The 25,661-nt window shown below is 37.3% G+C and overlaps 1 protein-coding gene across 1 annotated transcript in view; it reads right to left on the bottom strand.

Moving 5' to 3' along the window:
* Positions 1 to 25,661, bottom strand: part of LOC106067605 (serine/threonine-protein phosphatase 6 regulatory ankyrin repeat subunit B-like) — an 85,607-nt gene that overhangs the window by 21,545 nt on the left and 38,401 nt on the right. The window contains exons 11-20 of the mRNA XM_056020029.1: positions 24,691 to 24,774; positions 21,915 to 21,997; positions 21,457 to 21,615; positions 17,137 to 17,248; positions 15,489 to 15,658; positions 13,334 to 13,418; positions 12,465 to 12,524; positions 11,727 to 11,804; positions 11,052 to 11,122; positions 9,959 to 10,115 (exon numbers count right to left, since the gene is read on the bottom strand). Coding sequence (XP_055876004.1) covers positions 9,959 to 10,115; positions 11,052 to 11,122; positions 11,727 to 11,804; positions 12,465 to 12,524; positions 13,334 to 13,418; positions 15,489 to 15,658; positions 17,137 to 17,248; positions 21,457 to 21,615; positions 21,915 to 21,997; positions 24,691 to 24,774 — 1,059 coding nt within the window. The remainder of the gene's footprint in view (positions 1 to 9,958; positions 10,116 to 11,051; positions 11,123 to 11,726; positions 11,805 to 12,464; positions 12,525 to 13,333; positions 13,419 to 15,488; positions 15,659 to 17,136; positions 17,249 to 21,456; positions 21,616 to 21,914; positions 21,998 to 24,690; positions 24,775 to 25,661) is intronic.

Below are 25,661 nucleotides of genomic sequence, written 5' to 3'. Positions count from 1 at the left end.
GGCCTAATGTTGGGTATTCTTAATTAACTAGTCTGGTGTTGGGTATTCTTAATCATCTAGTCTGGTGTTGGTATTCTTAATCATTAGTCTGGGGTTGCGCATTCTTAATCATTAGTCTGATGTTGAGTATTCTTAATCATCTAGACTGGTGTTGGGTATTTTTAATCATCTAGTCTCGTGTTGGGTATTCTTAATCATTAGTCTCGTGTTGGGTATTCTTAATTATCTAGTCTCGTGTTGAGTATTCTTAATTATCTAGTCTCGTGTTGAGTATTCTTAATCATTAAGCTGGGGTCGGGTATTCGTAATCATTAGGCTGGGGTTGAGTATTCTTAATCATTAGTCTGGGGTTGGGTATTCTTAATCATCTAGTCTACTGCTGTGTATTTTTAATCAGTAGTCTGGTGATGGATATTCTCTCTGGTGTTGAGTATTCTTAATCATCTAGTCTAGTGTTGGGTATTCTTAATCATTAGTCTGGTGATGGGTATTCTTAATCATTAGTCTAGTGTTGGGTATTATTAATCATCTAGTCTGGTGTTGGGTATTCTTAATAATTAAGCTGGGGGGTATTCTTAATCATTAGGCTGGTGTTAGTTATTCTTAATCATCTAGTCTAGTGTTGGTATTTTTAATCAGTAGTCTGGTGATGGATATTCTCTCTGGTGTTGGGTATTCTTAATCATTATCTCATTAGTCTGGGGTTGGGTGTTCTTAATCATCTAGTCTAGTGCTGGTTATTCTTAATCATAAGTCTGGTGATGGGTATTCTTAATTATTAGTCTAGTGTTGTATTCTTAATCATCTAGCCTAGTGTTGGGTATCTTTAATCAGTATTCTGGTAATGGATATTCTTAATCATTAGTCTCGTGTTGGGTATTCTTAATTATCTAGTCTCGTGTTTGGTATTCTTAATCATTAAACTGGGGTCGGGTATTCGTAATCATTAGGCTGGGGTTGGGTATTCTTAACCATTAGTCTGGTGATGGGTATTCTTAATCATTAGTCTGGGGTAGGGTATTCTTAATTATCTAGTCTACTGTTGTGTATTTTTAATCAGTAGTCTGGTGATAGATATTCTCTCTGGTGTTGAGTATTCTTAATCATCTAGTCTAGTGTTGGGTATTATTAATCATCTAGTCTGGTGTTGGGTATTCTTAATAATTAAGCTGGGGGGTATTCTTAATCATTAGGCTGGTGTTAGTTATTCTTAATCATCTAGTCTAGTGTTGGTATTTTTAATCAGTAGTCTGGTGATGGATATTCTCTCTGGTGTTGGGTATTCTTAATCATTATCTCATTAGTCTGGGGTTGGGTGTTCTTAATCATCTAGTCTAGTGCTGGTTATTCTTAATCATAAGTCTGGTGATGGGTATTATTAATTATAAGTCTAGTGTTGTATTCTTAATCATCTAGCCTAGTGTTGGGTATTCTTAATCAGTATTCTGGTGATGGATATTCTTAATCATTAGTCTCGTGTTGGGTATTCTTAATTATCTAGTCTCGTGTTGGGTATTCTTAATCATTAAGCTGGGGTCGGGTATTCGTAATCATTAGGCTGGGGTTGGGTATTCTTAATCATTAGTCTGGGGTAGGGTATTCTTAATTATCTAGTCTACTGTTGTGTATTTTTAATCAGTAGTCTGGTGATGGATATTCTCTCTGGTGTTGGGTATTCTTAATCATCTAGTCTAGTGTTGGGTATTCTTAATCATCAAGTCTAGTGTTGGGTATTCTTAATCATTAGTCTGGTGATGGGTATTCTTAATCATTAGTCTAGTGTTGGGTATTCTTAATCATCTAGTCTGGTGTTGGGTATTCTTAATAATTAAGCTGGGGGGTATTCTTAATCATTAGGCTGGTGTTGTGTATTCTTAATCATCTAGTCTTGTGTTGGGTATTCTTAATCATTAGTCTTGTGAAGGGTATTCTTAATCATTAGTCTGGTGAACGCATGAGCGTAGCCAGGAATTTTTTCGGGGGGCTTTTGGGGGGAGATTTTTTTCTACCTCCCCCCCCCTCGCCCCGTAATATATATATATATACTAGCCTGACATTACCCGCGGCCTGCGGGTCTAAGTTTGTGTTTACTAATCTAGTGGATTGGATTTAGATGTATGTTAAACGTAGCTAATGATCCTTTTAAGTTTTTTCTCTTTCGCTACGAAAATAAAATTATTTTTGCGAAAATGGGTTTACCCGAAGCCGATACATACATATCTATTAAAAACGAAAAGAGCGATAGCTTTGTCAAATGAATGGGATTTTAAAGTGAACAATTAAACGAAATAATTTTAAGTACGCGATTCATGAATGAATATAGATTTAGGCCTATCTCAACTCGGCTTCGCAGCTTTCGTAAACGAATGTAGCTTTAGAAAACCAAATTTGAATGTTTATTTAATCAAAATATGAAATGAATGGACTTTAATTAATATGTTTATGTGTTAAAGTATAAAACTATCTGTGCGAAGAGAAGTTTTATTATCTTAGAGTTGAATTAGAGTTTTAGATCTAGGGATGGGATTATAAAGTAAACAATTAAACGAATTAATTTTTAGTATGCGATTCATTACGGTATTGTCTAATGAAAGAATGTTCGTCAGGAAATCTGTAGTCACTGATATAAGGGGCTAATTTATGTAAAAAATGCTTTTGAAACACAAAATTAAAGGTTAATTTTATTATATAATGAAATCAATGGATCTTTTTTTTGTATTTTCATGTGTCAAAGTAAAAAACTATCTGCGCAAAGTGTATTTCTTAGAATTAGATCTAGGTCTAAATCCTTTCGATCTTTTCTCATGTCAACATTGTAGACATGGCCTAGATCCATAAAATACTATAGCTGTAATAGAGTCGGACAACTTTTTTTTTTTGAGGGTCTTAAGTTTGTTTTAGGGCTACAATACATACACTACGGTCTAAGTTAGTACCCAAGGAACATTCCTGCCTAGTTTTATCAAGATTGGTCAAGCGGTTTTGATGTCTATAAGTAACATACATACATACATACATACATACACCTCACATTCTACTTTATAATATAGATATATGTTTGTATGGATGGATGTCTGTGTTGTCGTGCGCATCTTGTAGGGTATTTTCGTTTGAGCACCATAAGGTCTTATTAGTTCTGTTCCTAAGGATGCGCTATATTGGTGTCATTGTTCTTTTGTTGTGCCTTGAGATGAGTCTCTTTGTGTTCACTTGGTGAGCCTTGAGATTGAGTTATCTGTGTGGTGTTATTCCCCAGTATTGGGTAAGTTAGTTTATTTTACTATCTTCTACATGTCGTAGCTCTACAATCGTTTCTTTTATAATCGTGAGAATGGCGGTATCAAAGGAGTGCGTATTTTTCTTATCTAGGGACGCAGGCTTGGGACTCTGCTGGAGTCAAGTCTGAGTTGTAGGCCTGGTAGTTGACTATTGGCCGTTGGCGTTGGGTTGGCGTTGTGATGCCTGATTGACTATGGCACTGAGATTAAGGTGTGCTATAGTCCTTTGAATGTAATTTGTAATTGCTATTGATATTTGTTCATAATGTATGCCTCATATCATATATATCATTAACTCATTAAACCTTTGTTGTTATATGCAATATTGTTATTCACTAGTATACGTTAATATTTGGTTTATTCGTGCCTAGATATTTATTGCATAAATTGATTACTAGACTGTTAGGGGTGCCCAGGCAGACGAGCCAAGGCTACTTATAACCCCGGCATAAAGTTAATAAACACTGTTCAGGTGGGGAGCCCGGCGGAGTACATCATACCCTAGATGAGCGCGAGGACAAAACCCACCTGACAGAAATGGGGGCTCGTCCGGGAAACAATATGTAAATGTCAACGTTGTGACCTATGTGCCCTTGATTTGACCGCTAAGGCCAACATAAGACATATGACATATATGTAATGTTTATGTATTAAATAAAATTAAATACATTTAAGCCGTTTGAGCGGTCTGATGCTTTAGGTATAGCACACGTTAGATTAGTTGGGCATCCCTTGTATTTTGCCTAATGGGATTAGTTCACAATATGTATCGGAAAACTTAGAGTGTGTAGTTACTCTTTGAAACTGTTGTAACCTGTTCTTTTATTTATTGTCACCAACGCCTGAATCCTCTGACTCTGAGCGGCAACGTGTGAGTGGATCGAGTGCCTGTAGACGGGATCTGTGTGTCTTGCTGGCTGGTGCACCGGAACCGTCCTGAAGTTAGAACCGTTGGTCTGCTCCTGTGGCTTTGGTTGTCTGTGGCTTTTCTCTTCTGCGGAGCCTGGAGTGAGGCGTGTTTCTTCCGACGCGGGATACTGAGCAGATAAGTCCTTGGCCCTGTTTTTGTCGATGCGCCCGTGATTTCAGTTAGCCCGTTGTAATTAAGAAATATTTTTTTTCCCTTTTTCTCACTATGATCTAACTTTGGTTTTTGTTAGTGATAGTTAGACTGTAAGTAGTATTTAATAGTCTGTGTGATGGAGACGAGGTTGACTCTAACCGCCCAGTTCATCAGTGACGGCCGTGCTCTCGGGTATGATGGTGAGAGGTTGGAGAGGTATGTGGCAGAACAGAAGGTTGAATACGAGAGAGCCAAGAAGGAGGAGTTTGAACGAGAGACGGCTAGGCTTGAGCGAGAGGAGAGATTAAGAAAAGAGGCGCTGGCTGAGGAGAAAGCCAGACTTGAGCGTGAAGAGAGGTTGAAAAGAGAGGAGAAGGCGGAGGAAGAGAGGTTGAGAAAAGAGGCGAAGGCGGAGGAAGAGAGGTTGAGAAGAGAGGCGAAGGCGGAGGAAGAGAGGTTGAGAAGAGAGGCGAAGGCGGATGGAGCCGCTAGACATGAACGGGAGGAGAAGGCTAGGCGTGAGGAACACGAGAGGTGGAAGGAGAGAGATGCTAGAGAGGAGCTCAAGAGAAAAGATGAACTGGAGTTGGCACGGCTTAAAGAGAAGTCGGCGCCAGAGGCAGGTGCAGTGGTAGGTCAGACAGTTGAGGTGCGACAAAAGAGTGTCTTGGACAGGCTAGACAAGAACTTCCAAGGCATGAAGGAGGATGATGACCTTCTAGCATACCTGACGCACTTTGAGGCCGTGGCAGCAAGGTGTAAGATTGAGAGTAAAGAGTGGGCCCTACTGTTGTCCTACAAACTGACGACATCTCTCAAAAACTTTATGTTGAGGGACAGTCTGTTCCTTAGCGACAAGTATGAGGATGTCAAAACGGCACTTCTACGCCATGCAGACATCAATGCAGAGACATGCCGCAAAAGGTTCCACCGGGTCAAACCACGGCAGAATGACTTCCGTGGGTATGTGACCGAGTTGAGGACCGCACTGGACAACTGGTGTAAAATGGCCGAGGTCGGTAAGACAGTAGAAGAGATCAAAGATCTTTTCATTAAAAATAGGATACTAGAAAGCGTATCAAATGAGGTGTACAGACAGCTCGTGTTAAACAAACTCAGCACAGTAGAAAATATGTTGGAGGTGATTGAAGGTTTCAAGGTTGCTGGGTCTGAGGTAGCAATAAGAAAAGAAGAAAGTGTGTATGTGGCAGCAGCATGTTGTGAGCCTGTGATAAAGCAGAGTCCAGTGGTTAAAAGAAAGGTAATTGTTTGTTTCAGTTGTGGTGAGCAAGGTCATAAATCAGCTGAGTGCCCTAATGAATTTGTTGCCCAAAATAATGAGACTGGTGTTGAGGATGTAAATCCCAATGATAGTATTAATGACCAAGACCAGCGATCTAGACATAGATGACTAGAGAGTCGTCGCGATTCGGAAGGTCGCCGTGGGTATAAGCTGATGCCGGATCGCTATACTGTAACTGTCAGAAATTTGCCATTTAATATTAATTGGCAAAGGCTTAAGGATAGATTTAGGGAGTTTGGTTTGTTTGGTTTTGTGGAGGTTTTAGAGGCAAATGGGAAGTCCATGGGTGTTGGACATGTAAGGTTTAAAAACTTAGCAGACGTTGCTAAGGCGGTTAGATATTTGGACAGGTCGAAATTTGGTAGTAGAAGTATTGTGGTAGTCCCTCATCGTGTGAGCGCAAGAGGTTGACGTGATGGTTAAGTTGGTAATCTGGTTGCATCGGTAAATGTTGCGGGCGTGTGTTGATGGGCTGGCACACACATGAAAGTATTGCGTTACTAGTTGGTTGTAGTATTGGTAGTAGAGTAAAATGTACATGATGAAGCTCATGTAACAGAGCATATACCATCGTAAAAGTACAGTCTTATCCTATTTGAATTTAACAATTGGATCGAGGTTACGAATCTAGTTGCATTTTCTGTCGTGTAGGATAAAGATAACTAATGACATGCAGAATTGTACCGCGGGTGGTATAATATTAGCATTATATTGTTCAACTGTTTTTCTTTTTAAAGATATCTAGGTTAAAATAATGTTAAGGCTTAAAGTGGTCTAGAGGGTTGAAAAAAATTAATACCTGTAATTATTAATCGCGTTGGCGGTTTTGTACAGTAGGTTCGCCAGGGTGCGCGTAGTTGTTTCATGGTACTGATCTATTGGGTCGGGGTCGGTCTGTTAAGGTGCACTGGAATCATGAGTGCGCGGAGGCTTTGAGCAGGGTGCAGGCGTATCTGTGTAGGTACCCCATTCTTCGTTTACCTGATCCTTCATTGCCATTTTTTCTTCAGACCGATGCTTCGGACAAAGGAATCTTCGGTATACTGAGCCAGTGCGTGAATGGTGTTCTGCATCCCGTCAAGTATGTGAGTCGCAAGTTGTTGCCTCGGGAGCGGAGGTATTCCATCATCGAGAGGCTTGGCTATCGTATTTTCCATTAGAAAACTTGACAGATACCTAAGGGGAACGACGTTTCACCTTCAGACGGACCACAAGGCATTGGCTTACCTCCGGAGCACGAACTTTACGAACCACCGTGTTACGAGGTGGGCGCTGATGCTCCAGGACTACACCTTCGACGTGTGTCACATCAAAGGAGAGGACAATATACTTGCAGACTTGTGCTCAAGACTGGTGTGATTCGCACAAAAAGACTATTTTATTAAAGCTATTGCTTGATATGTATGAATATGTATGTAATATGTACTGCTTGTTTTTATTATGCATTATAATGTTATAATAGTTTTATGATGGATGTTGTTCTTTGCGACATCATCTATGTGAATAATTATATAATTTTGACTTTATGAAGGTTGTATTCTTCGGCTTCAATGTTGGGCAATGTGTCCTAATTTCTTTTGCTGTCTCTATACTTCAGTTTTCAACTTTTATTTTTTTGAAGACTGGACTTGTTTTCGCAAGATCCAGTTAGGGGGAGAGGGGGGATGTCGTGCGCATCTTGTAGGGTATTTTCGTTTGAGCACCATAAGGTCTTATTAGTTCTGTTCCTAAGGATGCGCTATATTGGTGTCATTGTTCTTTTGTTGTGCCTTGAGATGAGTCTCTTTGTGTTCACTTGGTGAGCCTTGAGATTGAGTTATCTGTGTGGTGTTATTCCCCAGTATTGGGTAAGTTAGTTTATTTTACTATCTTCTACATGTCGTAGCTCTACAATCGTTTCTTTTATAATCGTGAGAATGGCGGTATCAAAGGAGTGCGTATTTTTCTTATCTAGGGACGCAGGCTTGGGACTCTGCTGGAGTCAAGTCTGAGTTGTAGGCCTGGTAGTTGACTATTGGCCGTTGGCGTTGGGTTGGCGTTGTGATGCCTGATTGACTATGGCACTGAGATTAAGGTGTGCTATAGTCCTTTGAATGTAATTTGTAATTGCTATTGATATTTGTTCATAATGTATGCCTCATATCATATATATCATTAACTCATTAAACCTTTGTTGTTATATGCAATATTGTTATTCACTAGTATACGTTAATATTTGGTTTATTCGTTCCTAGATATTTATTGCATAAATTGATTACTAGACTGTTAGGGGTGCCCAGGCAGACGAGCCAAGGCTACTTATAACCCCGGCATAAAGTTAATAAACACTGTTCAGGTGGGGAGCCCGGCGGAGTACATCATACCCTAGATGAGCGCGAGGACAAAACCCACCTGACATGTGTGTGTGTACGTAATTAATCTCTATTACATTCTGACCCTTCATTCTTTTGGAAGACGTTTATTGTGCACTAGAATATGTTCTTCCTCGAGTTAGTGAAAAAATTGTAGACTCCTCGACTTTGCCAGCAAGGGCTTTGGGGGAGCGTCAGCGCGGGGCTTGGCCCCGCCGCCAAGCACATTTTTCTGGTATTGAAAGCCACTAAATGCATATTCTGAGGTACCTACAGTGAATTGCTTTGCTATTAAAAAGTTTTATTTCAAAAAGCTAATGTGCTATTCTTACTGACTCCCGCGCCGTTCGGCTTATTTGCTGGCAAGCTGTTTCTACAAAAAATCTGTTACTGGCAATGTCTGAAGCCTCTTCCCACCTGCTTTGAGGACGTCCATGAAATTTTGGCGCCAAGTTGTACTAGGATGTCATCGCAACTCTTATTATGCGTAATTCATTTTGTCGGAGAACATGTTTCGCAAACCTCATGCGACGCTCTGTCACAACCTTACTAAGAGGTCGACTCCCATTTCGGCCTAGGATTTCCTTGATTTAGACCCGATCTCTATAACTGACTCCTAAAATCCGTCTTAGCCATGTTTGTAGAGCCACATTTAGTGCTTTTCAATTTCATTGCACTTTATTAATGGAGCCCAGCCACTGGTAGACATGTGTAACTTCTCTTCACTACGATCTTGGAATTATGTGACTGTAGTTTGCTTTAGTTGTTATATCGAAAAGGGAAGTTTTATCGTCAAAATAATCTGTTGGGGGGATTTAAACTAAAATATATCTGGATTTTTTTTAAATTCAAAACCACATTTAGCTACGGTCATAGAATTTGATGACTGTAGTTTGCATCAGAAATAATATTGAAGAGAGAGGCTTTCAACCTTAAAACGCTCTGTAGGAGGTTTTAAACTCAAAACTATCTTGAGGGGTTTTAAACTTTTAAAAAAGCCATCTGGAGGAGAGGGGTTGAAAATCAAAACCCCCATTGGCTAGGCTACGCTCAAAGAATTTTAGTGTGTAATTTGCTTTTTTTTTTATATTGAAGAGGTATTTTTTAGCATCAAACACCTCTGAAGGGAAATTTAGCTACGCTCATTGCATTTTGATTGCGATTTTTTTTTTATTTTGAAGATTTATTTTTTAGCTTAAATCCCGCTGGCGGGGGGTTTAAACTAAAAACCCCTTTGGCTATATGCTCATAGTACTTTGAGTGCGTAATTTGCTTTTTTTTTTAATATTGAAGAGGTATTTTTAGCTTCAAACTCAGCTGAAGAGGGGTTTAAACTCAAAACCCCTTTGGCTAAGCTCATACAATTTTGAGTGTGTAATTTGCTTTTTATATTAAAGAGGGGTTTATCGTAAATTTTGGAGAGTGGTTTAAAATCAAAATTTTCCTTAGATATGCTCTTGGAATTTTGGAATTGTCGTTTGCATTTTTTTTTTATTTTATAGAAGAGGGGGATTTAAATTTAAAAACCCTGGTAGGTGGTTTTAAACTCAAAACCCCTGGTAGGGGGTTTTAAACTCAAAACCCCATGGTATGTGGTTTCAAACTCAAAACCCTGGCAGGGGGTTTTAAACTCAAAACCCCCTGATAGGGGTTTTCAAACTCAAAACCCCTGGTAGGGGGTTTTAAACTCTAAACCCTATGGTAGGGGTTTTAAACTCAAAACCCTCTTGGCTGTGCTAGGGCAAATGATGGTTTAGTATTAAAATTTCACCTAAAATAAACAAAATTAAAGCAAAAGATCAGTCACTAAACTCCGGGGATTTCATTTCGGGGGGTGGGGGGTTGAACCCCCCAACCCCCCCCCCCCCCCCGGCTACGCCCATGAATGAACGTCTACTACTGTTAATGACATTCTACTTTTTACTATATCGTCATATACGAGGAGATAGCAGTCAAAACTTACTGAAGCAAGAGTTGTATTATTGGAGCTATTGGTGGCATAGCAAGTGTAGTTGGCGTCAGAAGGTCTGGTCATCGATAAGTAAAATAAAAGCATCAATACCATGAAACCCATTTGCAGAACGCTGTCAAAAGCGAACATTGCTTTTCCAAATCGGCGCCTGATAGAGAGAAACGAGAGAAGATTTAAAGAAACAATTCGTCAATGCGTTGTCAAACTGTTGCTTACTTTAGGTTTGTATTGTTTTAGCTTATCTTTCCAGTAGTTCGTAGAATATCTATTCAGGCCTCGCGGAACACTAAGGTTCCGCAGAACACAGTTTGGGAAACACTGATTCTAGAGTGATCTGTCTGGTAAAAAGTGTGCACACATTATTTCTCCCACACCCATTTTGGGATCAAGATGAAACTTCGCACAATTATTCATTGACATAGACAAGACATGAATCAATAAAAAAAAGTAACCAATTAGACTATTAATTACTAGTTATTTATTATATTGTTGATAGCAACAATGGAAACTAATACTTCAGTATTCACAAAATATGACTAAATTTGTTGGGTTTAGTCCCTTAAATAATTGTTTCTCCATCACGCATTATCCAATCAAGTTGATACTTTAAATAATTATTTATTGTATCTAACAAAACATGAATAGATAAACAAAAATACTCACTTAATCAATTAATTATTTATTTTTGTTTGATATCGAATAAACGAAATAACTTGTACATTTTTGGTAGACATAGTTTTAAGGATGGAGTTCTTTCCCTTTAGACTAGCTTTGTTTGTTTTTGTTTTTTCATAAAAGGAATATTCCATGTTTCGTTTTATTATATTTTTCTTGTTTGTCTATTTCCATTTAAGCATAATACTAAGTTTCGTAATTATTCATGAAAAATCAACAAATTAGTTGATCTTTAATAAATCTCTAGTTTAAACGAAGGACTACATTAACTTTTGAGTGCGTATAGAATAATAATCTTATTTAAAAACGTCAATACATTTTCAGTTTATAAGAAAAAAAAAAAGACGGTGTGATTTCTGGACTGGATATGGATAAAAACTTCCCTAAAACTACGTCAGTCAAAACTTACCATTTATACACCATTAGACTTTGACACAAATCATGGGATAGCAAATCCTCTCTGTCATATTTCATCATAGTCTGAAATAATGAGAACTAGATTCAATATTAGTAACAACAATATATTAGTAGTATTAATCTGTTTAACCTTCTTATCACCAGCTCACATTACGTATTAACAACTAAGATAATGTGTATTAACAATTAAGATGATGTGTATTAACAATTAAGATGATGTGTATTAACAATTAAGATGATGTGTATTAACAATTAAGATGATGTGTATTAACAATTAAGATGATGTGTATTAACAATTAAGATGATGTGTATTAACAATTAAGATGAGGTGTATTAACAATTAAGATGAGGTGTATTAACAATCGAGATGAATTCAATGTTAGACTACAGTTTTCGTACATTAAGACCTATTGTGTAGCATGTTTTAAGATTATGAGGGGGGGGGGAGTGGATGGGACAGTCAAAAGTGTAGCTTGGTCATGAACGGGAACTCAATAAAGAAAATTGTTTCTATATTTTTTTCTGGTGATCTTCTGAGCCTGAAACATTATCACCAGGTCGAACAGTAGCTCGAACAAAGCTCCTACGTAATAAAACTGTCCAAACAATCTTCCTATTAGAAGTTTTAATACGGTAAACTACGAGATAGATATAGACTAGTACTTACAGCCATAGCATTGTAGTTGTTTTTCTTTGACATCGGATCTTTAGGTCCAGGGTCGATATATTTATAATTGAACTCAATCTGAAACATAACATATATTCTTAGAATAAAACAAATCCTAGAAATTAGAGACAATGTATCGCACTTGATCTTCATAAATCTAGGGCTAAATAGAACCTTAATTATTTTTTCTAGGCAGATAAATAAATTAGTAATGTTATTTTCAAAAGTTTCATTTCAATTGCGTTAGGTTTTCCTTTTTAATTTGATCGTTGTAATATTTTTGTAAAAGTGTTTTGATTATAAAACAATACTTTATTACCGGTTTTACAACAGATACAAGCTATAATATTAACTTTGAAACCTAAACAATTTTTTAAATGAAATCCGAACCGACATTTCTGCTAATGCTATTTTCGAAAGGCTTTAATGTTGAACTCTCCATGTGTGTTCACAGATAGTGCAGGTTAATATTTTGTAGGTTCATTCCTATGATAAATATTATTTCCCCTTCTATAACGTTATTGACTATGTTTCCTAGTGCCATTACAAAATGTAATGGGTTGCCTGAATCAGCCAGGAAAACCAACGTTTTAGCAGAGTTTAAGTTATTAGACGGTGTAGATGAACACATGATATGCGTAGGACGAATTAGTTTTGTTTTGAAGTAACGTTTGTGTGGTGCGATACACGATTCATTATAGACCCGCGAGTTTTTAGCGTCATTACGTGTGTTATTACTTTGTAGTCTTCATGGGATGGGTCATGATTGGATCTCCGGACACACTTGTCCAATACAGCCTGTTAAATGACATTAATATGCAACAGTTATAAATTCGATAAGTTGATAAATGTTTCTTGATGCAGTCATATGACTTTAAGGCATCGCTCACAATTTTGAAATTGCACCATCATGTTAAAAAAATAAAGACAATAGAATCTGGTGGTTGAGTCAAAGCTTAAGCTCTACATGAGATTAGATTCAGTTACGAGAGAATTTTTGTTTGTTAAAATTGTTGATCTAATGCTAAAATTGAAGGAGTTGCGTTTAAGTCATATGAGAGTTAGGTCATATAATGTTAAAGTCATATAATGTTAAAAGTCATATGAAAGTAGTGGATAAAAATATTGGTTTCAATGAACTTGGACTTTATAATTAAATCTAAGTTGCTGTACTTTCAATATTTCCTAAAGACATTATATATTCATTGTATCAATGAGAATGAAAGATTTCATGATTTTTTGTGATGAATGAAATTAAGAAAGACAGGCGGAAATAGTTTTTACATTATAGATTAATGGCTCTGGAAAAAAGGGAGCTATTAGTACAAAATGTAAACTACATGTTACTTTTAAGATAACACTTAGCATGCTGTAATTGATCTGAGGTAAGGCATACATGATCATACTGACACTGTACTAACATATATACAAATACTACAGTCCAAATGGAATAAAAAGCGAAGGGAAAATGTTTGGTTGATATGTACTAGGCTTATGATAATACAGGATAGGGATATGATATACATCTTATAAATAGTTTTTACATACATGGCCAGCTAAAAAGATCTACAAAGGCTCTATATTCTGGACGTGTCTCCTTGGCCTACCTTGACCCCTTCAGGCGTGTTGGCTATCATTCTGTCCAGGCAAGTGGCCCCAGTCTTGTCTCTCACTGACAGACTTTCTTCCCAGCTGAAGTAATAGATACGTCTTATTCAAGAATACACATTGGAATGTACAGATGAGTGACAAAGCCCGGTTTTACAATTTCTATATGAACATCGTATTGTTTTGGATGACTTTACGCCCATTGATTCAAAACTAAGCGTCAAGTGAATGAGACAGTGAAAGCAACGATGGGACAAGGACAGACACATACATTTGTAATAAGAAGTCTCTAGTCTAGAGGGCAGTTGAACTCTAGATAATAATTCTATAGTGCTATATACCCATGATTAAGTTCACGCAAAGCAGGCCATTTATAACGCTTTGAAGTTTTTAATTGCAATTTTCATTTTATTTGATTGAGGCAGTAAATGATCTAGTGGTCATACCAAATATAAAACGCTTGGCAAGTCAACTGGGGCTCCTAAGTTTTACAGTCCACAACAATGATAGCAAGAGCAAATCGCAATAAACTACCTACAATAATTGTGGCTATCAAGAGCTAAAAAAAAGGGCCCACCCAAGAGAGATGTAAAGCCCAAATGATGAAAAGTTTAAATGCTGAAGATTTTTTGTAAAAAAAAGTAGATACGAGCCTAAATAAGTGTTAATGAAAACCTTTTAAATGAAGGCTAGAAACTCTGTGCACTATTAACTGTTAGTAGACGATCTAATTTGACTGATTAAAATGAATGACTGTTTTAGGTGGTGACCGGACAAATAGCGCAAGACAAAATAGCGCGGACTTATATATGATGTGTATAAAAGTACCGAATTATTCGTAATTTAATGTAATGGGCAGCATTTTTGTTGATGTCTCTATCTTTTTCAATATTAATAGATCTGAAAGTATACCATATTTGCAGAGAACGAGAGTACTTTAAATTTTATATCATTCCCCTTTTTTCCACCAATGTTTAAAATACATATCTTGCGAAAAATAGGATCTTGAAAATGTGGTGACCAATTGCAAACAGTGATGGAATTTCTACGTGACATTTTATACAATTTACTTTGTGAAAGTTTGTTTGTGTTAGTGTATAAAATCTGACAAGTATCTTTGCCTGTTTTCAAAGTACACTTTTGTAAAGTTAATAAATGATATATTTTGAAATTATGCATTTTAGCCTATTATAATTTATGCTTACTGTTTGCATATTTATGTTTTAAGATATCTAAAGTGTTTGCTGCAAAATGACTAAAAAACAATAACATCAAAACAAAACAAAAATATTTGCTCTATTCCTATTTTACAATATCTAAAGTATATTTTTTCTGCGCTATTTTGTCGGCGCTGTTTTGTCTGCGCTATTGTGTCGCGCTATTTTGTCGATGCTATTTTGTCGGTGCTATTTTGTTCGCGTTATTTTGTTGCGCTATTTTGTTCGAGCTATTTTGTCCGCGCTATTTTGTCAGGGTACTGTTTTAGGTACAATGAGGGAGAGGGAAAGAGAGCAGACGGTCAGCTCATGATAAAAACAAGTAAAATTAAAAAAAAAATACTTTAAAAAAAAAAAAGATAGAGTAACTTTGCATCAATTTAGTTTAAATCAATCATATTTTAATTATTAATGCTTCTAACATGCTCTCAGCGGTATGGTCCAATCACTTTAGTAGAATCGTGAGGGAAGAGGGGGGGGGGGGTTAAAGTGTATCTGGGAGGTCTCCGTTCTGAATTTTCAAAAGAAAGTGTTGTTTTTTTTTAATTTGCTCGAGTCTGAATTCGAACTTGAGGTCTCGAGCCTCCATGATGGAAGGACGACATGTTAGCCTCTGAGCTATACAAGTTCTTATGAAAATAGAAAGTATAGATTATTTTTCGTTTAAATTTTTAGCGAACGACCTAATTCACTATCAAGGCTAATCTACCCTAAGCCTATTTCCTTTTCTATATAAAAAAAAATTACGACAAATTTATAAACTAATAGGTTCATTTTGTTTATGGATTTGTGTGTTGTCATCCACAGTGAATAATTTTGTGCAAACTTTCAATTTGATCCCAGAATGGAAAGGGGGGGGGGGGGACTAACGTGTACAAAACTCCACACAGACAGACAGAGTTGAGCGAGTTGATACAAGCTTTGTAAAAAGACTGACCTGGAGTGGTCAATCATTGCCAACACTACGTCCGTCTTGTGTTGCATTACTGCCATGCCCAGCGGACTAAGACCATTCAAATTGGTTGTTGTGACCGAAGCATTGGCATCCAATAGAACCTTGACTGTATCCACGTGACCATTGCTGCAGGCGTGATGTAAAGCTGTGTTCTAAAAGGGAGAGAAGGTTTGGAAACGCCGAGAAAAGTCTCTTTACTGTTTTAAGTTGTCCATGAAATCACACACTCTTCGAATTTTTCCTCTAATAATTTAATGTCTATTCCAATCACAGTTGTATTTAATAGCCTAGGTTGTTTTTCTTTTTGTTTAAGCCTTTACTGTCTAAGAAGGGCTAGATTAGGACTGTGATATAAGAACCCCTTTAAACATGTGATCTATCGGTCAGAAGATGTATGGGTCATCTGTTTCTATAGCCGACATTTAACGAGGGTGTCATGTGGTCATCACAATGACCAACCGCCTTAACTTTCCCAACTAGCATTAGATACCCATTAGAGTTGGGTGGACTCAAAGACGCCCAAAAAGTCCCGAAACTTAAAATACCACAGAGATTCGAACCTAAGATCCCTCAGTTTGAAAGTCAAGCGCGTAATTACTCAGCCACCACGCCCCCGTTTATGTAATGTTCTCTTTTTATCCCAAAAATCATGTCAGCGTCTCTCTGGCTTAACAAATGACTAAAACATCTCTTGCGGAGCCCCATTGTTTCACAAACATACCTAATAGATATGTTTTTGCTCGGTTGTAAGTTAGAGGTAAAACCGTTTCTCTATGTCTGAGCATATGGAAAATACATTGATAAACATTTAGATTAAGAAATTGTACTCGGTGGCTGGATCGTTGCTTTTTTTTATACTTTTCGTAATCTCAATGGTCTGGTTGATTCGATTCTCGCATTTGTCATCCATAACAACCTAATAAGATATTGTATTGAAACCCACCAAGTAGCGCTACGAGCTGGCTACTGGATAATTCACGTTAGCCCGGGCTATCCTGGCCCGCTAATCGAAAACTGGTGTCAGAAGTGGGATCTGTGCTTCGGTGACCAGACGCACTTTATTTTTTTTAGGGATTAGGAGCGTTAGGGTTAGGATTAGGGTATTGTTAGGAGGTAATATGGATAGTTTTATTAACTGTGGGAGTTTTCTTTGATAGACTAGTTTTTGGTGTGGTTAGTAAGATGTGGTGTTTAGGAGGAAATTTTTTTAACAGGGTGGAGTTTTAGGAGATTGTCGGTATGGGTATGGGGGGGGGGAGTTAATATTTTGATCAGACTAGTCAAAGTTGAGAGAGTTGCACATAGGCAGTGGGGCACCAGTATTCTGTTAGCGGACTAGACCGCCAGGTTATCCCGAGCTAACGAGAATTATCCAGTAGCCGGCTTGTAACGCTGCTGGGTGGGTTTTAATCTGTCTGAACCACAACGGGATAGAGGTCAGGAAGCGCAGCATCTGCTTTATTTATAGCATTTGACCCTAACCTATAAATATTATATAAAAAAGGCGGAAGGCACTAGCCTATAAAATTTAAAAAAAATGCATTAGGGATAGCCAGTTCACATTAAGATCCATTTGCTATGATGTTTAAAGTATCCAATGTTTCAGACAGTTGTTGGAAGAAGAACTTACTTTCTCTTCGTCCCTACAGTTCAAAGGCACGCCCATCTCTATCAGGTCCTGAACAATGTCTGAGTAACCATTCATTGCTGCCACTGCCAGGGTGTTTCTCAGGTGCATGTCTCTAAAACAGCGACACATCAATACTATGACCTATGACCTAATAATTAATTCAATAGTAACGTAGCCTTGTACAAACTATATCTAGCACTCAGTGTAACTGCTAAATGTGTGAACAATTCGTTTATCGCTAAAAGTAGAAACAGAAACAAAAAAAAACAACCGAAGATGTATAGGTGGGCCTACTGTAATTTTCGTATAACCGGTTAGTTGCAAAAGCAGACCTGCATGGTATTTGTGTAGGTTTTTACTAAATGTTTTGTTATACACTATCATAGCCGGTCTATTAAATCGTTCGATATATTTTATCTAGATGTATAAGGTCTCGTGTTTCCAACCAGAGGTATAATGAAGGTTGAGTCAAAGGGAGATAAATGTTGCATTATAGAGTGACGAATGTGGCGGCTGTTCCAAGATTGTGATCCCTAATGTCGACTCGCTTTAGCCCCGAGGTCGTACTTTAGTTTACTGTAACAATGACATGGGTGCTGAATGTGTTATTGGTATTTCCAGAAACTATGATGAGCCAAATTTCCTATTCATGAAATACCATTGGCTTCAGGACCGCCGCTACCTATTATGCAATGTGTGCAGTGCACGCAGGCGGCTGAACAAATTATTATACCAAGGTTAACCTTTTTTTTAAATTGTTAGTTTAATAAAAAAAAATACATAAATGTTTAAATATTTTATAAACGAATTTTTATTATTCTATTATCCTTTAAAAGCTTTTTTTTTAGAAACTTTATTTTAAAAAAATAGAGCGGCTCGCGAGGGATTCCCACGGGTCTTTTGCATAGGCGCCTACTCATTTCTGGCCTTGAATTTTCGAGGATTGTTTGTTTGTTTTGAATGACACTTACAGAAGCAGATCAGTCCAGGGCCGGTCTTACGCCACTGCAACCTATGCGGCCGCAGTGTGCCCCGCACTTCCATAGGCCCCGCGCGAATTCTAAGTGTAAATTATTAAATTAAACCATTTTAACTTATTATTAAAGGGTTCCAGGAATTCTCCTGAAATTGTAAAATATACCAAAAAAGTCATAAAAATCTCCTGAAATTATTTAAATCTGAAAAATAATTCAAATCTCCATAAAAGAAGACTAAATTATTTCGGGGTGTCATTCAATATGGACAACGGCAATCCTACTCGCGATTTAAAAAAAAAATGGCATTGTCAGCTTTCGTTTAATAAAAATATAATAATAAGGCTAATTTTAACCAAAACAAGAAGTTCAAATTCTTAATTTTCTTTAATAGTCTGTGGCATACAAATATAGATCTAAATCTACCTCGACCTGTTAAAAAATACCAATAGCGATATTTTGCTAGTCGATAGTAAATCTGAAAGACAGATCTGAATGAATATCGCCTTTTTGTTGGAAAACTACTATCTAACTGTTGATGGCTCGTAAAGGTAATTTGACAGTGATTTGTACTTAGTCAAGTATGAATAGACGAATTTTTTTTCTAATACAAAATCTTAATTTTCACTTAGTGTTCTTATCACAACCCAGAATGGGCCCCGCGCAATCCGTTTCGCATAGGTCCCCGCAATCTGTAGGACCGGCCCTGGATCAGTCAACACATTTTTTTTTCCTTATTAATATCTACTTACTACATATAAGTATTGTTGTTTAGTCGACTAGCTCGCCCTGTAAGTAGATGTAGTAATTACAAAGGTAATGTTTAAAACATTATTGCTTTTATATGAAAAGGCTGTGAATAAAGCAAGTTAAATCTGTGTATATTGTAATAACAGTTTATAGTTCACAAGAGACGTTTGTTCAACTCATTTAAAGTGTATTTATTGACTTTTGTATTTATTAACATTATAGAACGCCTACCTTGGTTCAGTTGTAATAGCTGTTTGAAGCAATAAGCTAAGTACCGACCAACAACAAGAAGGTGGGGCGAAAACCAATATTTATTTTCATTGTGGTCATTAATCCATGTCTGAATATTATTAAAATTACATAATTACCAATGTTTAAAAATTAAAATATCTGAAGTAAGAGACGTTGTTTTATCTTCTTCCTTGTCAAATGTAGACCTTTTTGCGATAGGGGTATGTAACAATATGGGTTAAAACTTTTTGAAAACAACATTTCAAAATGTCTCCGCTAGTTTGATTCTTTCGGATTTTCTTGTTCTTCTTGCGACTATTCCACTTCATTATAGTGACGACTTTTGTGTGGGAAAAAAAAAAGGTCCGCGACAGAAATGTACTTAACACGAAGATGATCTTAAAAAAGGATCACGCCCATTACACACTTCCGTGCGCTATTTGTACCTAGAATGTGCCTTGCATAATACTATTGACCAGTGCTACCTCTTTATAAGTAGACTTTATATGGCCCTCGATATTTTTTTTAGTAGGATGAATAGAACCTTCTAAAAGAAAACACTTCAATATTGGCCTTTTTGACATTCTTTCTACAAGAAAATAGGTATTGTAGATGCCAGGAGAAAGAATTTCTGAAGCTGAAAACGCCGAAATGCGCCGGGGCCCAGTCCGAAATCAAACCCCTTGGGAACGGAAATCTGCCGTATCTTCAATTTTATCTCCATAACGAACTTTTTACAAAACTTTAAAATTATATAGGCAACACTTTGTCCGAAAAATAGCTATGGACTCGTTTTGTGAAATTTTGATATGTAAATTTGGTTATAAAAAAAAAGTGTTAAATTAATATAAATGAAAAGAAGAACTAAAAATTGTGTTATAATAATGGATAAGTTTCTTTTCTTTTTCATAACTTCCTAAAAATAAAAACTCACGGACCTCACTGTGGGAGCCTACATCGCTCCTATAGATCCCCAGCTTCTAATCTCCAACAAACATTTTGTTACCTAGGGTGTTGCACCCGGATATTTTTTAGAAGCACTGCCTTACTGTGTTTTATTTCAAATCATTGTATAAGTGACTTGTACTTTGGATTATTTATTTTATATTAATTCAAGAAAAATATTCAACGCTGAGTTGCTTCATTTTGTCCTGGTGGTGTGTTGAATAAATGTGTAGGCACCTCAGAATCCGCGTATGCCAGATGATTGTGGATACAATACACATCTCTCCAAAATACAATCGTGATAATCATTATGAAAGTTTGCTGAACGTTGAAAAAAGTTTCACCGTCAATGGCTTTGGTATTTCGAGTCACTATATTCTGCATTTTATGGTCCATGTGGGTTGTTTCAGGGTAAATATAGACGACATTACAGGTAAGAAAGGAGTAAATGGGATCATAGTATATCTGAGAAGCCACGGATATAATGCAGGTCATAGAGAGAAAATAAAAACATTGCTCTTGACAAGAAAACAACGAAATATGCAACGCATTTCAGAATGTATGATTTTAAAAAGAAGTAATCGACAACGTCTCGCTTTTAGAGGATCCATGAATTGTTTATTTAATACCAAAATACAAAGATTACTTTTATCAAGTTATACAGGCGATATCGAAGTTTGAGTGAAAATAAATTCCTTGAAATTGTTTAAGCACACACATATTTTCAAACAAAAAAAAAATTGATTCTAGTATTCTACACCAGACATGTCTCATACCGGACTAATCTCTATTATTATTGCCTCTGTTTGTTATACACCTCATGTAGAAATACTTAAATATTTTCTGGGGTTCCTTGAAATTACTGATACAATTGGAGAAGGACTTTATGAATTCTTAATAGAAAAAAATGCAAAGTTAAAATAGGAAATAAAACATCTAGGAGGGCATGAGGGATACGACAACGTCGCGATTATGAACGGAAAAAAGACGAAAGGTCTACAAAAGTGGTTTTTAATCAAAGGGCGCTTTTGGTCACAGTGTCCAGCTCAGTCTTCATGACTTTTTGTCTAGAAAAAAAAAGGGGGGAACAGGGCGGCATTTTAAAAATTCGCACGCAGGCGGCCACAACCCTCGCGGTGGCCCTGATTGTTTTTACGCATCTTTTTAGACCTATGCCGGTACTTTAGTGATATCTTCTCCTTTAAATAATATGTATCGACCTACTTTATTTAAAATGCTCTTCTTACAGACATATTTAATTTAAACTTCTCTTAAGATCTACTTTATTCAAATGGTTTACATCTTAACAAGCAACCTTATTTAAAATGGTTTTGCTTAAGAGCTGCTTTATTTAAAAGGGTTTCCTAAATTGTAAGATTTTTACAGCACAATTACTGAGAGTTGAAAGTAAACTACTCACGTGTCCTTGACATTGGCACCTGCCTGTATTAAAGCTCTCATTGACTTCCTGTTGCCCACCTCACAGGCGATAAAGAACGGACTTTTGCTTTCATAATTCTCACAGTTCAAGTCACTACAAGCTTCCGCTAAACGTTTCACGGTCTCAAAACTACCATTTCTAAAACAAACGTGAAATAAAAATACTTTATATAAAAAAAACTAAGCGTATCTAACAGGAAGAACTTCACATTCACAACTATATCTATCTATAATGCAGAATTTATTTATCTTTTTCGATTAAACTAAATAATAAATTAGCAATAATTATTTAACTAATTGGTCAATTTTGGAATTGAATAATGTTTTGTTCGTTACACTAAGGATTGAAAATAGTTTAAATCATAATGAAGTCATGAAAGAAGGATACAATCTTGGGGATTAGACACATTTTGGGCAATGATAACGTTTGATACTTACTTGGCAGCAATGTGCAGAGGTGTCTCTTGCAGGGCGTCGAAAGCAGTGGGTGAACATCCTTTTTCTAGCAGTAGGTTGATAAACTGGAGGAAGACTTGAACAAGTCAATACACAATGATAGAGGGACTAACAATAGCAATGTTTTGGTAATAGTTGTATATATGGAACATGCAAGTACAAGCATTTTGTACAAAGCTTCTATCACTACATCTGTCGGTCTGTCTGGTACAAATTTTGTTGACATTTTATTCTCCACTTTCGCATTCTCGAAGCAAGTTGAAATTTTGTACAATTATTCATAGTTAATGACAATACATAAATCAATCACAAAATTCACTAATTATTTAATCTAATCAATTACTGGTAATTAATACAGTTTGACTTTTATATAGAAAAGGTAGTTAAACCTTGCAATATTGAGAGTGTGACAAGTCAAAAACTCGCTGTCAGAGTCACTCTAAATTATCACAGCATTAATTATTATTTTTCATTATTTATTTATTTTATTTTAATTATTTGTCCATCCTACCCCTAAATCATTCACCCGCCACACCTTTTCTCCTCCAGGCTAGACTTAGTTGACCACATTGGAGATAGCGAAGGCGCGTCCTTTCCTTATCTGCCCTTGATCGGGGAAAGGTAAACACCCAATCTCTTTTGTCTTGCCCGCCGGATGTCTGAAGGACGGTCGCGGTTGACACCGCCTTGGTTTGAATGCAAGCTAATCCTCCTCCCCCCCCCCTTTCTCCCACGTCTCTCTTTGATCTAAGAGATTACACGGGTCAACATACCGCGTGATACACCAAGGTGCGTCGCTTGTCGGACTTCACCCACGTGTAAGCTAATTCTTAGCCTAGGACGTTTCCTGTGTCCGCCCACATTTCCCAGGCATATATAAGTAGATTAAATAAAGTCAGACCCTCTCTTTCCCATTCGAGCTGAGCTATCGAGTCTGGACTATATCACTTATTCTCCCTCCTAGAGGAATACCTGGTGGTAAGCCGAACTTAATCACAAGTTCCATCTTAATTACTCTGTGTATATTTCCATTGGATTTTATCATGTGTATTTTGCTTAGTTCATTTATATTTAATTAGTGCATTGTGTATTTCTCACTGGCGTAAGTAGAAAACATAAACATGTCCTATGTATTTATTTATGTATTGCATTAATCTATTAATGCTACGTTGCTCAATTGATCGTTGATGCAACCATGCATATATTTGTACATCTTAGTCTATTTCCTTTATCTCGGCTGACAACCGTGATAATTTTACTATCGCACTAATACTGCGCTTAGAAAGGAGATATGAGTTATCTCCCCTGTAATGAATTATCTCCCCTTTACTCATTTTACTCTAATGAGAGTCGCGCCGCTTGAACGGACACACCATTCAAGCGCGCCCAATTGTTCTCGACCCACGGTCATATGTAAACAAATCGTCTGGGTCGCTGACCACCGCCCATCCCCCCCCCCTTCTCTTTCTCTATCCACCTGTGTTGTTTATTTGAGATTATTATTTCCCCTTTTATGTACATTTTCATATTAGTACTTTCCCTTTTATGTACATTTTTATATTGCTACTATCAGCCATCTATTTTCCCATATCCCATCTGTCATCATCTCCCCATTGTGCTCTAAAACAATTATACTAATCTGACGAATGCACCTCAGTCGAGGGCATCGATAAGATGTATGAGAGACATGTCCTAACTTGTCTTTATTTATCCGCAGCCTCCCTCAGGTGTCTGCCTATTGCCTACTTACCTGCCTATTTATTTGCTATTTGCTGTTCAGTGTCTACTCGACGCCAATCACCTACTATCCTTGTGCTTAGTGCTATTCAGCACTGCCCTAGCTCACTGACCTGCCTATTTAGGTGCTTAGTGCTATTCAGCACTGTATTTGCTATCAAGAATCACCTATCGCCTATTTGCCTACTGGCCTATCTATGTGCTTAGTGCTATTCAGCACTGCACTTTCCTATTGAGCATCATCTACCGCCTACGGAGATCTACTCAACTCTACTACTTGGCGCTATCGGCATTGCCCGCCTATTCGACAGCCCACCTGTCAAGCTATTAGGCGCGACGTCCCTATAGAGTCAGATCTGTGCGAGACGTCATAGCTACGCCAACCCTCTGCAACTCACTGGACATATCCTGTTACCTACACTGCCCACGGCAGATCAGCTCTGCCCGCAGTAACCTTGTGCCCACGGTATCCGGCCACCCACCATACTGTGCCCACTACAGATACTAGAACTTGGGACTGAGACTCCACAAGAACTATATCGCCGGCGTCCCTCTATCCGCTAGAGCGCCACCTCCAGCTGCAGAACCTCAAGCCAGGACACAGCCAGCTGCGACATCAACAGGACAACCAGCTAAGTCAGAGGACAAAGTGACATACTCTCTTATTATGTGCAAGAGTGATGATTAAACATAGAATATACTAGAGATAGATGCAAACCCTCCCCCTTTTTATTATTATATGTATATTTATGTAAATAAATATCCTTTATTTTAACTTTTGTATCTATCTTTCATTGCTTTGTCTCGTTGCGTGTCTGCTCCCGATTCATATGCTGATAAGTGGGGGTGTGATAGCATTAAAAATAATCATCCCCTAGACATAAAACGTGCCAAACACACGTCACATTTCCCCACCTGTCACAGAGAGATATGGATATGATTTTTGCAGATAAAAAAAATTATGTGTTATTTTAACTAGTGACCCTATATTTATCTATGTTAATTAATACATCTTGATTACCTTGACATCTTTAAGTTTGGCGGCCTGGTGTAATGCTGATTGGTCGAATAAATCTAATCCATAGAGTAACGCCTTGTCACCCAACTGTGGAATCACAAATAGAAGTCTATATCTTTCTTGACTTTGATATCAAACCAAAGAATCATTGCAAAGTAGTTGTTGTTTTTATCGTTATTAATCAAAGTCTCTTCTTTGTGTCAAATTTCATTACAATGATGAGATCATTGTATGTTTGAACATTTTTGAATTCTTGTGTATGAGTCAAATCGCAGCGCTGTCATCTTAAGTTTTATCGAGTCCCTCAGGTGCCGAAAAAATTTTTACATGTACAACAAGACTGTTACGAAAACATATGGCAGTGATAACTAAATTAGCTGTGGTGATATCCGGCCCGTGGCGATATCTGCTCACCATGCATAATGAGCCCGTAGATTGTCGGGTGACTCAATGACTCTGTTTGCGATGATGGGCTTTGTGATACATACTAGGGTCGAAAATGTTCATGTCCTTAAGAATGAAAAAAAAAGAGACCTTCGCTTTAAAAAAAAAAGTATTATGTAAATAGCAGGTTCCTGGACTAGCCACCACTACTTATCATACTTCTCCTAACGCAGCAATGAAATAAAGGCCTGGAGTAAAACACGGGACAGGGCCAGCCTTAGATAATTGGAAGTCCCAAGCTAAGTGTATTCGGTCGCCCTAAATGAAATAACAAAAAAAAAAAAGAGTGCAAAAATAAAATTACGCAATTTATTAAAAACCTGCCCGTCTATATCTCTAGTTAAAAAAAAATACAAAATTCATATAGGTTCTATCACAATTTCCGTTCAAGTTACAGAGTCATAGTCATAGTCATAGTCATAGTCACAGTCATAGTCAGAGTTATATTCACAGTCATAGTCAGTCATAGTGTTAGTCATAGTCATAGTCATAGTCACAGTCATAGTCAGTCATAATCATAGTCACAGTCA

This window comes from Biomphalaria glabrata, chromosome 2 (genome assembly GCF_947242115.1).
Source record: "Biomphalaria glabrata chromosome 2, xgBioGlab47.1, whole genome shotgun sequence".
Taxonomy (NCBI): Eukaryota; Metazoa; Mollusca; class Gastropoda; family Planorbidae; genus Biomphalaria; species Biomphalaria glabrata.
This window is presented reverse-complemented; position numbering and strand designations above follow the sequence as displayed.